Consider the following 16,638-nt stretch of genomic DNA (forward strand, 5'->3'; position numbering starts at 1 on the left):
GTCAGGGACTCGAGCCATGATCGACTATATGGGAGTTCAGCGATGTAACCATTATGCCATTTGCTGGTCTTTTAAGGAATTATGTTTGAATCTTTTTATTTCTTCAGATTATGTAAGGAATAGAGGAATGAATCAAAACGGAACATGAATATCTTAGTTAGATTTGGATGCTAGATTTCCTTAAGTGTTTCTCTTTCCATTTTATTAATAGTCTTTAGTTGTTTATACTAGTCAGAGATACATGTATTATAGCTTCTGCAATGTTAGACATATCTGTTCTGACTCCTTTATTATTTTTTTAAGAGGTTTTTGCTTTAGGTTGCATGTGTTCACTGGAGATAGACAGAGACAGTAAGAGAGAAGGTGAGAAATCACCCCCTGGGGGGATAGTCACACCACAATCCCTTCTTCTCCATTCTCTTCCCAGGATCTTGGGCATGCACACATGCCCGGCATGAGTTTCAAGCCACTAAGTTCAGGTTTCGAGCTGTGGTCGGCCACATAGAAGTCCAGCGCTTCAAACACCATGCCACCTGCTGGCCCCAGTATGTCATTAAGATAATACCATAGATAAACCCTTCAACTTCTGTGAAGGTCATTACTTAAAGAAATACTACTGACAGGGCACTGTCATGTGAGCCTGGGGCCATGTGGAAGGTCCACGTTCCTTCCATGGACAACCTAGACAGGTTGGGCATGGTTGTACATACACCTGTAATTATAGCTACCTGGGAGCTTGGGGCAGAGGTTCATGAATGATGAGACCCTGTCAGAAATACCTCTCTCTCACTTTTCCTCTCTCCCCACCACTTCTCTTTCTCATAACAAAAAATAAAAACAAAAACTTTTTATCTGGGAAATATAGAATGTATAGAATGAACCCATGAAGTCTTTTTTTGTTTTAAGTTTGGTATAGAATGCATTTACTTGCTATAGGGAGAGAGAGGGAAAGAAAGAAATGAGAGAGAGAGAGACAGAGAGAAGTGAGTAAGCACCCCCTAGGGGAGATTGCCTCGCTGCAGTCCTTTCTTTCCTATTTGCCTCTCAGGATTTTGGGCACACACGCACATACACCTGGAGTGTTTTTCAAGCTGCCAGGTCTGGGACTCAAAGTATGGAGTCAGCCATGTGGAAGTCAGCTGTCTTAACTATCACACCATCTGACTGTCCCAAATCCATACACACACACACACACTCACACACACATAATTTTTTTTAATAATGTCTCACTCCATTGTTTACCAATTACTTACATATGTATGCATTATTTTTGCTTCACTCTTTTTTTTTTTTGAAGAGATTTTCACTGTAGGGCGCGTGCGCTCGCCAGACAGACAGAGAGAGACATAGAGACAGAAAGCGAGAAATCACCCCCCAGGGGGGATGGTCACGCTGCAATCCCTTCTCCATTCTCCTCTCGGGATCTTGGGCACGCACGCACACGTGTCCGGCGTGAGTTTTAAGCCACCGGGTCCGGGACATGAACCGCGGTCGACTACGTGGGAGTCCAGCGACATAGCCATTACGCTAACTGCTTGTTCCCATTTTTGCTTCACTCTTGTAATGAAACTTAATTCACTAAAAATGAAAACATTTATCACAATTATGCTTTGTTTTCAAAGCATCAGTTGTCTCTGTTCAGAATCCATAGTAAGACAAACTATTTTAGAAAAGAGCATTTCTTAAAGTGTAGTATTACTCAGTCAAAACTTGTCAGATAAGGAAGAAAATTATTCATATAATGTTAATAGTGATCTGTAGAGAAAGTGCTCTAGGTTTGAGTGGGAAATCAACTGTAAATGCTAAGTGTATAATTTAAAGGCATGAATATATGTATGTTTATATACTGAAGTCTCTCTCTTAGGGAGAGTTTCTCTCTCTAATGTATAAATTTTTTAGAACATTATCTCTGGGACCAGTAGGTAGTGGTATAGTGATTAAGGTGCTGGATTCCCACATGGCCTACAGTGGTTCAAGTCCTGGACCCTGCCATTTGAAATTCATGCCGGGCACATGTATGTGATGCTCATAATCCCAAGAGGAGAATGGAGAAGGGATTGTGGTGTGGCCATCCCCCTAGCGGGTGAATTTTCCCTTTCTGTCTTTCCATGTGTCTCTGTCTCTGGCGAGTGCATGCACCCTATGGGAATAATCTCTGCATCACCATGCTTTAGTCCTCTCTCCTTCATTCTCCTCTTGAGATCTTGGGCACACACACACAGGCACTCGGCATGAGTTTTAAGCCATTGGCTATGGGACTCGAACCTTGGTTGACTATGTGGGAGTCCAGAGACATAACCCTTACGCCTTTAGCTGGTCTCTTGGGTGGTGTTTTCTTACTTTCTCTCTCTCTCTCTGTCTTTCTCTCTTTAGAGAATATCGTATAGCAAAATTTTTTTTAAAAAAAGAAGGAAGATTATCTTTGTAGGTGTCAGCTCTTGAATGTTTCTTCAGTATCTGTAGCTTCTTTCCTGGATGTCTAAAAGATTTCCCCTGTAGTGACTTTGCAAGTCTTTATTAAGCACAAACTTCTGTCAAAGGACCAGCAGCTGGCATGGTGGTTAAGGTGCTGGACACTTCCACATGGCCGACCATGGTTCAAGTCCCAGATCTGGTGGCTTGCTTTCACATGTCTTCTCTCTCTCTCTTGTCTAATTAAAATAATCGAATGAATAAATTTAAAAATTAAATAAATAATTCCAATAAAAATCTTCTGTCAAATTTGATAAAAAGTGAGTGGGAAAATGAATTGTTAGCTCTCTTTCTTAAAGGCTTTCATTCTTTTTTCTTTATGTGCTTTTGGTACATCTCTGTCATGTATTCCTAAATGTTTCCCCATGCATTGCTGGGCCCACTAAATGGCTGAAAAGGTTAAAGTATTAGTCTCTCTTGAATTTTGTGAATTGTTCCTGATATAGAAAGAAGAGATCTGAGTTGTCAATGATATTTCGGATAATGCAGTCGTGTACTTTGTAAGTGACATGCAGCTTATAATTAAATCTTGGTCAAGTGGCTTGAAATCCATAGTAATAATTTCTCAGTTGTTCCTGATCCATGAGGATTATCACTTTCTCTGTTACAGTAGTGTGTGTATAAATATTCTCATGGTTGAAGATGCCTTAAAATTTGCTTAGTGTGAACTCCATGTAATGTGAAATGTATGTTAGTTAACTGTCAAAATATTGAAAATAAAGAAGCAAAAATATAATTGTCATTTCTGGAGATAAATTCTGAGAGACGAATGGAGGAGAAAGGACTGTGGCTGGCCTCCGCTCCTCCCTAACACCCCCTGGGGCATGATTTCTCACATTCTCTCTCTCTTTCTCTCTCCCTAGAGAGCACGTGCCCTGTGACAAAAACCTATAAAATAAAACAAACAAAAAAACTGAAGGTGGAAATAAATAATAATACATTATGTATTTAAATCCTGTGATGTCTTTTGGGGACAGATATTCTTAATGTTAGTATAGTTATCAGAAGGCATGATAGGGCTTATCATTGGGAACGTAGGAGGGTAGTAAAGGGGGGTCTTTTGGAAGTCTATAGTGTTCTTTTTCTTGGTCTGGTTGCTGTTTATATATGTTGGTTTGTGTACTGTGTTCAGATTATATTTTGATTTATTCATTAAATAACAACGTGAAAGCAATAACAGCAAAAGTTTATACCTTCTCTCTTTGTATACTGAATATGACTTATTGTAATATTTTACAACAAATCATTCTAACCTTTTCATCTACAAATACCTTTACCATTAGGAGGAAATGTGTCATTATTTTATTTAACTGTAAACTCTAGAGATCAAATTTGTGCATGTGATTTTAGTTAGTAAAATTGATATTCAGCAATTGATAATTGAAAAACTTTAAGTGCTTCTGAGACCAGCAGTTGGTGTAATGGCTATGTCACTGGACTCCCATGTAGTGGACCATGGTTCGAGTCCTGGACCTGGTGGCTTAAACTCACACCGGGCGCATGTACGTGCGTGCCCATGATCCCGAGAGGAGAATGGAGGAGAAGGGATTGCAGCGTGGGCATCCCCCCTGGTTGGTAGTTTCTCGCTTTCTGTCTCTGTCTTTCTGGTGAACACACAGACCCTATAGCAAAAACCTTTCAAAAAAAATTTAGATGCTTCTTTTTAAATTATAATATCATCTAAAGTGATTTATATCAATATTTAAAATGAAATTCATCTTGACCACATTTTTTAAATCAAGGAATAAAAGGTACTAATAAATAAGTACTTAGGCTTATTTTTGTTCAGTTTCTGCATCTTCTCTTGTTTCCTTTGTACACACTGGGTGTTTTTGCACGTAGAAAAAGGCATGGTATAGATTATATGCATTTCCCTGCATTTAACTTTCCCATTTGTGTAAGCTGGTTTTGTCTGTTAGATGGAAAAGAGGAGAGTTAGGGAGTGGTGGGCAGGGAAGCTGGTGGGACAGGGTATACTGAATAGCACTTACTATCGTAGCTAATTTCTCTGTAATATATAGTTTTTCTACATTGATTTGAACCGAATTCTTAAAGAAGTAGGACATAGTCCATACAGAATGAGTAGATCTTCATTTAATCATCATAATTGTTTTGATCATGCAAGCATTTACCTTCTAAATTAGCTTGAAAAACTCTTGTATAATACATTCTTAGTTGAGTGCCTTAGTTATGCATGAATACAATGAAGAGACTGTAAAATAAGTAGAGGCAGCTGTGCCCATCAGAGCAAGGATCAAAGGAATTTGTGCCAAAGGGTGGAGGGAGCAGGTAAAGAGAGCTGATAGAGAACTGTTAATGGAACACATCCAATATGATGAGAAAGGAGACACCTTTCTATGTGGATGTACAGAAAGGTGGCCTTGAGCAGCTGTGTGATGTGGAAACCTAAAACCCAGGTATGATTAGGCAAACAAAAGACAAAGACTGATAGATGTCATTAACAGTCATTTTCAGTGTCCTCAAGTTGAAAGGTAGATATGAAATCTCTAGAGAGACCAAAGGAGTGTATGGTAAGCAGTCTCTTTATACTGCCTCTGTTTTTACTTTGAGGATAAATTATTCCTATGACCTTAATGTGATTTCTCACGGTTGATATGTGTGGTCTTTATTCCCGTCAATAATGAATAATAAATGGAACAAATGGAAATGAATTTAAAAATTATTTTTAATTTTGGAAAGAGGAGCTTTGGTTTTAATGTTAATAAGCAAATTTGTAATATTATGAGAAGGGATTGAGAGGTTAACGTGAGATCTAAGTCCAGTTTAAGCTAAAAGTAAAATCCATATCTGTTCTGGGTCTTGCATAAAATGGACATGGTATTTGCATGGCTAGCTGTATGGCACTTACGAAGTTAAGTACATGCCTACAATAACAGAAACACTGTTGAACACCCCAGATGTCTTCTTTGTATCATGAACAATGGAAAGAACACATTAAGAATACTTTAATAATACTTGTTTCGGACCAGCCCATGCATGGTGGTTAGGGTAGCCAGATCCTATGTAGCTAACTATGTGGTTCAAGTCCCAGACCCAGCAGCTTGAAAAAATACACTAGGTGCCCGTGTGTGGAAGCCCAAAATCTCAAAAGGAGGAAGAAATGGTGAAGAGATTATGATATGACCATTCTCTCTGGGAGAGTTCTTTTTTTCTCTCTCTCTGTCTCTTTCTGGTGAGAGTACATTTGCCCTCTGCCAAAAATGTAAAAAGAAAAAAACAGATAATACTTGTTTCTATTACTATTTAGTCAGTCCAGCAATGCAGTTTCAGGGTCCTAGTACATTAGCAGACATTCAGTAAACACGTGTCGAGTGAACTAATTTGGGACTTTCCTATTCCTGTATGTAATTCCTCCCCATTGACTATTAGAAAAGCTGTACTCTGAAATGCACGATATGTTTCATAAACATGAGAAATAGAGAAAAATAAAATGGATTTTTTTAAAGGTCTAAGCCCATTGAAACTTCACAGTCATTAATAAGTTGTAAGATGGTTAAAAAAATCTACAAGTGGCATTTAATATTTTGTATGCTTATATGTTTTCTGGGGGAGGTTATTCATAGTCTTTTTTGGACATCATACTATACCCATCATACTATACCCATTTTTTTTTTTTTAATTTTAAGGTTTTTCCCATAGGGCACATGTGCTTGCTGGGGCGAGACAGAGGGACATATAGAGGGAAAGCAAACCACCCCCTCTCCCCGGGGAGGATCGCTATGCAATTGCTTTGCAATCCCTTCACCTCTGTTCTCCTGTTGGGATTTTGGGTACACATGTACATGTGCCAAGTGTGATTTCAAGCAGCTAGGTTGGGGACTTGAGCTTCGGTCAACTATGTGGGAGTTGAGTCTTAACCACACTCTACCGGCTGACCTCTGTGAATGGTGTCTTTTGCTGTCTTTAGATGCTAATCAATTTTTATCCATTTTACAGAATCTATAAAGTCTTTATTCTCATCACGGAATTATATTGGATCATTGGGAAAGTCATGATGCATTTTTGGACAGCAAAACCTAGAAAAATACGTCATGACTTTCCCTATGACCTAATATTTCGTTGAAAGAAAATGATCGAGTCCCTCATAATTTTTTGCTTTGCTGCAATCCTTTTGTGAGGTTTCCAGACAGTCAGGGTAATGGGCATGCTCCTGAGTGTTCTCAGTATATTTGATCGACCCAAGATCCAAACCTTGGTCTTCCCTTATGATTCCACTATCATGCAGCAGTGCCACTGTGGCTGGGCCCTTTAAGACTTCCTTGATGGTATCCTTTGAAACACACAAGTTTTAGTTTTAATGAAGTCCAGTTTGTCTTTTTTTTTTTTTTTCTTTTGTACCTTTTACTTTAGGTGTCTGGTGTCACTCCAAGTTTATGAAGTTTTTTTTTTTTTTTGTGGTGAGGATATTTTTGCTATAGGGTTGCACGCGCTCACCAGAGAAACAGACAGAGAGCAAGAAATCATCCCCAAAGAGGATGGACACACGGCAGTTTCTTCTCCTCCTGGGATGTTGGGCATGCACGTACACGTGTCCAGCATGAGTTGGAAGCCACTGGGTTTGGGACTCGAACTGCAGTTGGCCATGTGGGAGTCCAGCGATGTAACCGCTGCACCATCTGCTGGTCCCAAGGCGTTTTGTTTTATCAATGGATTTGGTTTTTTTACTCTTTTTTTTTTTTGGAGAGGTTTTCGCTATAGGGCACGTGCGCTCGCCAGACAGACAGAGAGAGACCGAGAGACAGAAAGGGAGAAATCACCCCCCAGGGGGGATGGTCACTCTGCAATCCCTTCTCCTCCATTCTCCTCTTGGGATCTTGGGCACGCATGCACGCATGCACACGTGCCCGGCGTGAGTTTTAAGTCACCGGGTCCGGGACTTGAACCACGGTTGACTACGTGGGAGTCCAGCGACATAGCCATTACGCTAACTGCTGGTTCCCTCAATGGATTTGTTTTTTACTTTTTATTTTTATTTTTTTTTAAATTTTTTTATTTTTGGAGAGATTTTCACTGTAGGGCACGTGCGCTCGCCAGACAGACAGAGAGAGACATAGAGACAGAAAGCGAGAAATCACCCCCCAGGGGGGATGGTCACGCCGCAATCCCTTCTCCTCCATTCTCCTCTTGGGATCTTGGGCATGCACGCATACGCGCCCGGTGTTTTTTACTTTTAATTTCACAATCTTTTTTGTTAATTTTTGTGTGTGATGTGAGGTATTACTGTTTTGTATATAGATATCCTGTTGTCCCTGCACTATTTATTGAAAAGACTTTTTTTTAATTTTTAGGTAAGAGATTTTTGCTTTAGGGTACATGTGCTTGCTGGATAGACAGAGAGAGCCAGACAAATAGAAAGAAAAAAATTACCCTCCAAGGAATATGGCCACACCACAGTTCCTTCTCCATTCTTCTCTTAAGATTTTGGGCACACAAGCACATTGCTTGGAGTATTTTAAGCTACCATGTCTGGGACTCGAACCATGGTCGACCACATGGGAGTGCCTTAACTACCATGCCACTTGTTGGCCCCCAAAAGACTATTTTTTCATTGTTGGTTGGTAGAAAATCATTTGACTGTAAACACAGATAACTTGTTTTTGCTTTTTATTTTTTAACATCAGAAACTTTGATTTGTCCTTGCTGGAGAATATAGGACAAAACATCACGAAAGAGTCAGGTCACCTGATCATTAAGACCAACTTTCTGATAGAAAGCCACCTAAAATTGCATCATTCTCATGTGCCTTCTTCATTATTTGTTTACTAACAAAAGAATTTGTTTAGTGTGCTTTCCTTGAATTTCACCTTTATTTAAATTGGGAAACCCGAGTTCTTTTAATATCCAGTTCTCCTGACTTTGTTCAGCAACATCGTAAACATGGTAGAATTAGGCCTTGTATTATGGAGTTTGGGGTCGTGTGTCGTGTCCTCCTCCACCCTTCCATCCCCACCTCCCACCTTCCCACTTGTTTTTTAAGAGTCTTGGTTTTAAGGTTTGGTTAGTGCTGAGTGGCTGATGTTTTGCTGATTCCAGCTACAAAATGTTGTTTTGGCAAGTAGAAAAACAATTTTCTTTCATTCCAATACACTATAATCCTTGAGGCTCACAGAGTTTCTAAAAACTTAAAGTCAAAAAGTGAACTGGGCCAAACCACAGTGACATTTACTAAGATGCGGTGCTCTTCAGACTGGGACTTCTTGGGAGGCCTGAGTTTGATTCCGACCTAAGACTAGGTGCTGTGGTGTACACCTGCAATTCCCCAACTGCGGGAGACTATAACGGGCCAGGACAGCATAGCAAGACCTTGACTAAAAAGCAAACGAATACTTTGGTGTGCACTTGTAGTTGCAGAAGGAAGGCATAGTGAGACCTATCTTAAAAAAAAAATGTGGTTCAGAAAAAAAAATTTTAAGGTGCTAAACTCCTACATGGCCAATTGCAGATTGATTCCCAGACCCGGCAACTTGAAAAACATGCCTTTGAACGTGGGTGCCTAAAATCTTGAAAGGAGAATGGAGGAGAAGGAATTGCAGCATAGCCATCCCCTCTAGGGGATGTCTCTCTCCAGTGAGTGGACACACCCTATGGCAAAACAAAACAAAAAACTAAAACAAAACAAAAACCCCCCAAAACCAACTGAACAAAAAGAAGTATTACGGGACTTTTAAAAAAATATTAGACTTGGAAAAAACATAAGCATTTTTGGGCTAGCAGATGGTGTAGTGGTCATGTTGCTGGATTCCCACATTAGTGGTCATGTCGCTGGATTCCCACATGGCTGACTCTGGTTCAAGTCCCAGACCTGGTGGCTTGAAAATCATGCCCGTAGTGTGTGTGTGTGTGTGTGTGTGTGTGTGTGTGCAAGTACCTGGGAGGAGACTGACTGGAGGAGACATTGCAGTGTGGTCATCCCCCCTGAGGGAGGGTGATTTCTTGCTTTCTGTCTCTCTATCTCTCTCTGGTGAGTGCCCACACACTATAGCAAAAAAAACAAGCAAACAAAAAACCCAAAACAACAACAACAACAAAATACTCTCTTAAAGAGAAACACAAGCATTTGATTTTTGATGTTCTTTGACATCAATGTAATGCACCAACAAAAAAATTATAAGGAAATTTCTCAAATATTTCAATTTGAAATTTTACAGGCTGCTATCCTTGTCCTGGGCCAAACATGAATCCTATTGCTCTTGGGAGTCGCTGGCTTGCTTATGCAGAAAACAAGGTAAGACATGGCCCATGTTTGGGTTACTTGAAGGATTTTCTGTAAGAAATACCTAGAGATGATTACCAAAATTAAATGTTTTAATTTACTAGTTTTTTAATTATGCCGCCAATAATTAGACATTTTAAATGATACATGTTTGATAGGTGTCCTTAAATTAAGACTCTATGGATTAGTTTACTTTTCCTTTTTTAAGGGATACTTTTGCTATAGGATGTGTGTACTTGTTAGTGACAGGGAGGGAAAGTGAGAAATCACTCCCCTAGGGGATGACCACCATGTAATCCCTTCTCTCCCATTCCTCTTTCGGGATTTTGGGCACGCACTCAAGCCGCCAGGTCCAGAACTTGAACCATGTTCGGCCATGTGGGAGTCCAGCGACTTAACCACTTTGCTACCTGCTGGTCCCGAAGATTAATTTTATATAGAAAACTTTGTCCTATTAATATTAAAGCATGGCACTTGTAGTACAACAGTGGTGATGTCATAATGTTAGCAATTGAGGCAGCAGCAGCTTGGAGGCTGAGGTGCTGGCTCCTACATAGGTGATTGCATGGGTTGGAAGTCTTAGACCCAGTTGCTTGAAAAATCATGCTAGATGTATGTGAGTGTATGCCCAAAAGCCTTAGAGGAGACTGGAGGAGAAGCGATTGTGGTGTGACCATCTACCCGGGGGAGGGAGGTGATTTCTCACTTCTTTCTCTGTATCTCTCTGGCTAGCACATGACCCCTAAAACAACAACAAAACCCCCCTAGCAGTTTCTGCTAAGTTAGAAATCAGGAGTTAGGAGTGAATTTTCTCTTCACTGGTATATTGGAAACTTGGGGCATAGAATAATTTAATTGACTTTCTATGTCCACAACTAGATCATAAACGTTTTGATCTAAACAAGGGTTCAACCCATTGTTTTAGTAATTAAATCACATATGCTTACATTTTGTTGAATTTTCTAGATCTTAATCATCTTCAAAGATGATTTATTTTTGTTCTCATTTTTGCTGATTTATGATTTTTATATTTTGAAAAAAATAATGAAATAATATGGAGTAGTTCATGACAAAATCAAAATGTGGTAAGTAAAGTAATTATTTGGTGAAGTCACAGAAATAGTAAATCTCTAGCCTTTGTAATATACAAGATTAAGAAACTATTCAGTAAATTATGTTTGCGGTTGAATTTCTCAGTTTCTTGTCTAAAAATCCACCTGGAAAAATTAGATATTTTGTGTCTTGTTGAATGCTTTATTTATGTTCCATCCTATTTTTTCTAAATTTTTCTATATAGTTCATAAAAATAGTTCTTTCCTGGTTACTCTTTTAAAATTACATTTAAATATATTTTATTTATTTAGATATAGTCAAAATATTTTAAAATTATAATTAAATATGTATCTATTGTTTACATCTATACTGCATTCCCCTTGAATGCTAGACGCATCCAAGAAGTTGAAGAATAAATTGTCCCTAGACTCTTATACATGTATTCTCACATGTAGGAAACTGTCTATTTGAAATTGGAGATGTTATGTATAGTTATATATTCATAGGTACATGGCCTGGATATGTGCTAGTTTTTTTTGCCTTTGTAGTAATCTGATGTGTTATACAGAGACCAGATAATTTGGTGGCATTCTTAAAGAGCTTGCTAATCAAATGGTTGTGCCATCATTTAGAAATATTTCTAGATATTCTTATTTCTATAAGAACTGATACTTATTAACAGTTTCTGACAGTTTAAGATGTTGGACCAAGTGTGGAATTACAAAATAGAATTAAATTTTGGAGTGACAATCTCTTTTAATGGAAATGCTGTTTGACTGTAAAATCTTATGGAAGAATCTATTTTATGATGGGATTATTTTTTCCAGTGTCTTCTTTTTGTTTTGAGAGATTTTTGCCATGGGTCATATGTGCTCAGCAGAGGCAGAAAGTGTGATATCACCCCCCAGGAGGATGGCCATGCTGCAATCTCTTCATTCTCCTTCTGAGATTCTGGGCACACATACACACATACCCAACGTGAGTTTCAAGCTGCCAGGTCCAGAAGTCGAACTGCAGTTGACCATGTGCGAGTCTAGCACCTTATTTACCAAGCCACCTGCTGGCCCTGCCTCTATTTTGTTTAAAAATATAATTTTAGGGGCTAGCAGATGGTGTAGTAGTTAAGGTCCTGGACTTCCACGTAGTCGACTGCAGTTTGAATCCTGAATCAGAAAAGTCATGATGCATTTTTGCATAGAAAAACATGGAGAAATACATTATGACTCTGGTGACCAAATAGATACTTTCAAAGGACAAAGCTAGGAAACACATATGTGTACATATATACACAAAAAGGCAAATATATTTGTATACCTATATATTCTTATATACATTTACTTTAGAAGTCATGAATTCACATTAGTACTTCCTCAGGATTCTTTCATGCCTTCACCTTTTAATATTTATAAAATGTCCCTTCTTTTGGACGGTAGACCCTGACACCAGCAGATCTGCTCATTTGTTTAATCCCTTAAAACAGAAAAGTGCTTGTACAATGTGTAGAAGAGCATATATACTATATTATCTTTTGTGTGAGAAAGGGAAACATAAATAAATATATATAACATATTAAAATACACTGATAAAAAGCATAAATATTTTAAAATGGTAACTAGGTATAGTTTACACATTGATTTCTTCTGTTTGACGGTATTTCCTGGAAATTAGTGCGTTTGATAGAGGGCATAGATGATAACCATTTCAAAATACTGTCTTTCCTTGTTCATGCAGCAGGAGGCAGCAGAGAAATAATTTTCATAATTCTTTGAATGTATATTTATGGATAAATGAGTGTGTCAGATTCTTTTTATTAACTAAAAAGATTATTTTTCAAATAACTTATTTTACTTTACATAAACTACATTTGCTATTGATAAATCATTTTGAAGATATGTCACCACTTACTTTGAAATCTACTTAAGCAATTAAATATATCATGATAGAGATTGCCTAAAAAATAGCTTGATATCACAAAACAGACTTTTAAAGGTGTTCTATTCTTTTATGACACACTAGTATTGCTTGGAGGGATTTTTTTAAAAGTCAGTGAAGAAGAATATTTTGAATTAAGACAGATGACCTAATCATCTTCATCAGATGACCTGGTTTTAAATTTTATATACACATATATGTATAAATTTTATATTTATATATGAAACATAATTTATATATAAATATAAATTATATATATAATTATGTATGTATATATAATTATATATGTATTTGTATGTGTATACACACACACACACACACACACACACACACACGTAGTTTTTTATTATTTTTTTTTGAGAGAGATTTTTTCTATAGGGTGGGTTCGTGTACTCCCTGGAGAGACAGAGAGACTGAATACGAGAAATCACCCCCCAGGGGATATGGCCACTCCTCAGTCTCTTTTCCTCTATCCTCCTCTTGGGATTTGGACAAACATGCACATGCCTGGCGTGAGTTTCAAGTCACTGAGTTCAGGACTTACACTGTGGTCTACCGTGTGGGAGTATAGCCCTTTAACCACTATGCCACCTGCTGGCCCAATTATGTTTTTTCGATTGTTTGTTTTTTACATTCAGGAGATAGATTGTAGATTCTTTGTTAAGTTCCAGATGCATGTAAAAACTCATATTACAGCTTAACAATAACCCACAATCCTCGGGCCAGCAGGTGGCATAATGGTTAAGGTGTTGGAATTCCCACATGGCTGGTCATGGTTTGAGTCCTGGACCTGGCAGCTTGCTTTCTCCCTCTCCCTCTCTCTCTGTCTTTCTCTGGCAAAACTCATGTGAAAAATAATATTAACAATAATAATAATAATAAATAATTACTAAAAAAAACCCTTCATATTACAGGTCTGGTCCCTTGATCTATTGGTTAAGGGAGCTGAATCCCATATAAAGACAGTGTTCCAGATCCTATCCTGGTGGCTTGAAAAAACATATTCAGCATGTGCATGTGCTTGCCCTAAATCCCAACAGGATAGAAATGGAAGAGCAGGGAATGCAGCATGACCATGCTCCACTGGGGACTGCTTCCTTTCTCTCTCTCTCTCTCTTTCTCTGTTTCTCCCTCCCCCTAGCAAGTATACATACTCTATGGCAATTAAGAAACAAAACAAAACTTTATATTGCAATGTGGTCCTTTTCTAATACTCTACTACTGTCATTTTACTTAAAAAAAGATTTAAACATACAACTCTGACGAGACGTTTTTGCTAAATATAAGATCTATAGGACTAGTAAAGAACTCAATCCTGGTTTATTGCTTAGCATGTGAGAGAATCAAAGTAATGATCACTTTGGAAATTTGTGTGTTGGTTTATTTACACCAGACACAAACTAAGGGTATATCTTTTTCATTACTAATGATAGCAGTAGAAAGCCCTCTGAAGTGGATAGCTAGTAGATATGTCATTGTTGATTCATGTGTAATTTGTGCCACTTCTCCAGTGGCAAAATCGAAAAGGCAAATATGGCAAAATCTTTTGTCTCCTTTTTATGTTTCCTTTTACAGTCTTTGTGGAGGAATTAAGAGTACAAAACATCCAATTTGCTAGCATGTCAAACATTTCGTGTTAGGAAGTCATGTCTAAGTCCTTTGTGTTTTTAAAATTTATTTGTAGAAAGGCTGCCAGACCCTAAATCCTACCATTTCTGAGTTTATGAATTCTTAAAGACTATTCATCTTGTAATTAAAACCGTAGTTGAGCATGAAACTGCCTGAGTGGCACCAGTAGATTATAAAAAGGGCTGAAAGTGTCTCAGCAGGGCTTTTAGCTGTTTGTCTGAAATACACTCATGCAAACATTCCCACCCACCACCATCATTATGCATGGTAAATAAGCTCTATCCTAATAGCCTATAGAGTTAAACAGTTTAGTAGAAATGACTTTCTGGTTCTCTCTCTCTCCCTCCCACCTCCCACAGTTGATTCGATGTCATCAGTCCCGTGGTGGAGCTTGTGGAGACAACATTCAGTCTTACACTGCCACAGTCATTAGTGCTGCTAAAGTGAGTACTTCAGTAGTCTCTGGGAATTGTGATTATGTGGAGTTATTACCAGGTTGATTTCCCGAATTGTATTGAAATTGTTCCTTCCATTTTCATTCACAAATGTAAAATAAACTTAAGATGTAAACCGGAATGACTAAATGATTTAGCATTCAATTCCTCAAAGTCCATAAATAGTACTTTATTTTCTAGTGTAATGGTTCTTGGGTTTGTGTTTACCCATTTAAAATATTTAAGTCTATTAGTTAAATTCAGTGATATTGTCTAATTAATACCACATTTGAAAGAAGCTTTACATGTTTTAAATAGTGCCTTCTGGATTCTTTGTGATTTACACCATTCTGTCTACCCTATACTGGTATCGCCATGCATTTTTGTACATTTCTTAGTCTTCTCAACATAAAAAGAATATCATTCTTTTTGAAAACGAGTCAATTCCCTGACCCATTTGAAGATTTATTCATATAGAGAGGCTGCCCTTCATGTTTCTCAAGTGAGTTCTTTTTTGTGTGTGTGAGGGTTAATTTTGATGATGGCTGTATGCTGATTATAAGGTATTCTTATAACCACTATCCTTTTGAATTGTGAAGTATACAACAAAACAATTCTAATAATAGGGATGACAGAATGAATCTAAATGACAGCATGTAATAGAAAGCACAACTATTCAGAAAAAGAACAACAGTTTAAAGGAAACCACAGGGAGGGAATCAAAGGTCACACTGTTTTATGTAAAACAAATACAAAAATGCTTCAAGGTTGATCACAAACGCTTGCATGATGTGTTTCAGAATGTGTTTCTTTGTCTGATGAGAGAAGCCTAACATTTTTCACTCAAAAGGGAAATAATGAATAAGTACACTTACAGCAGCATGTATTTTATATTTCAGTCCTTACAAAGATTGCTTGCTTTTTCTTCATTGTGTATACAAAAATTATGTCAGTTAAAGAGTAATTAGGGAGTATCTTCAGGGTTATTGTATTCATTTAGCCTCTAAATATAGCAATGAGGTCTCTTTGTCAAGTATTAGACTTGTTCTAGACTTACCTAAATCTCGCATGCTTAGATTAGGATAGCACATCATATTATTGTTTTGAATAATTTTTCATTTATGGAATGGAGGATAACTTTTCAGCTCTTATTTGCAGTTTTATGTGTTTGTGTGCTTACATGAAAGGAAAATAACTTGCTTCATGTAGTGCTTATTTTACTGTGGAAATGCTGAAATGAGGCTAGACTTCATTCATTTTGAAATAACAGATTTAGACTCCCTACTACCTCACACCTCAGTATCGGAGACTGTGAAGTATATACTTGTATTTCCACATTTAGGCTTTAAGAGATACTGTTTACTTCTTTACCTTAATCAAGTATTTCAAATAGACCATTGGTCCCCAGTAGATTGACTGGCATTCATTACCTCTGGCATTATATAAAATTCTGCCATTAGCTTTTGTATGAAGTGGGCACTGTTTAATTTTACTTCGTTTTGCCTGATGTTAGTATTTATTCATTTCATCGTTGTAAATTTACAAAATGAAGGAAGAAATAAAGCCACAGATATTAAAGTCACTAGTTTCTTGACAGCCTTGTATATTTTTACATATATACTCACTTTTTTTTTTGAGAGGTTTTCACTATAGGGTGCATGCGCTTGCCAGACAGACAGAGAGAGACAGAGAGACAGAAAGTGAGAAATCACCCCCCAGAGGAGATGGTCACGCCACAATCCCTTCTCCATTCTCCTCTCGGGATCTTGGGCACACACGCACATGCACCTGGCGTGAGTTTTAAGCCACCGGACCTGGGATGCGAACCGCGGTCGACTACGTGGGAGTCCAGTGACATAGCCATTACGCTAACTGCTGGTTCCC

General features: G+C 37.9%; 1 protein-coding gene across 2 annotated transcripts in view; it reads left to right on the plus strand.

Annotated features, from left to right (window-relative positions):
- Positions 1-16,638, plus strand: part of BCAS3 (BCAS3 microtubule associated cell migration factor) — a 341,361-nt gene that overhangs the window by 131,979 nt on the left and 192,744 nt on the right. For both annotated transcript variants that reach the window (XM_006154459.3, XM_006154460.3), the window contains exons 11-12: positions 9,642-9,718; positions 14,680-14,763. In XM_006154459.3, the coding sequence (XP_006154521.1) occupies positions 9,642-9,718; positions 14,680-14,763 (161 nt within the window). The remainder of the gene's footprint in view (positions 1-9,641; positions 9,719-14,679; positions 14,764-16,638) is intronic.

The sequence above is a fragment of the Tupaia chinensis genome, unplaced genomic scaffold, assembly GCF_000334495.1.
Source record: "Tupaia chinensis unplaced genomic scaffold, TupChi_1.0 Scaffold000407_4, whole genome shotgun sequence".
Lineage (NCBI taxonomy): Eukaryota > Metazoa > Chordata > Mammalia > Scandentia > Tupaiidae > Tupaia > Tupaia belangeri.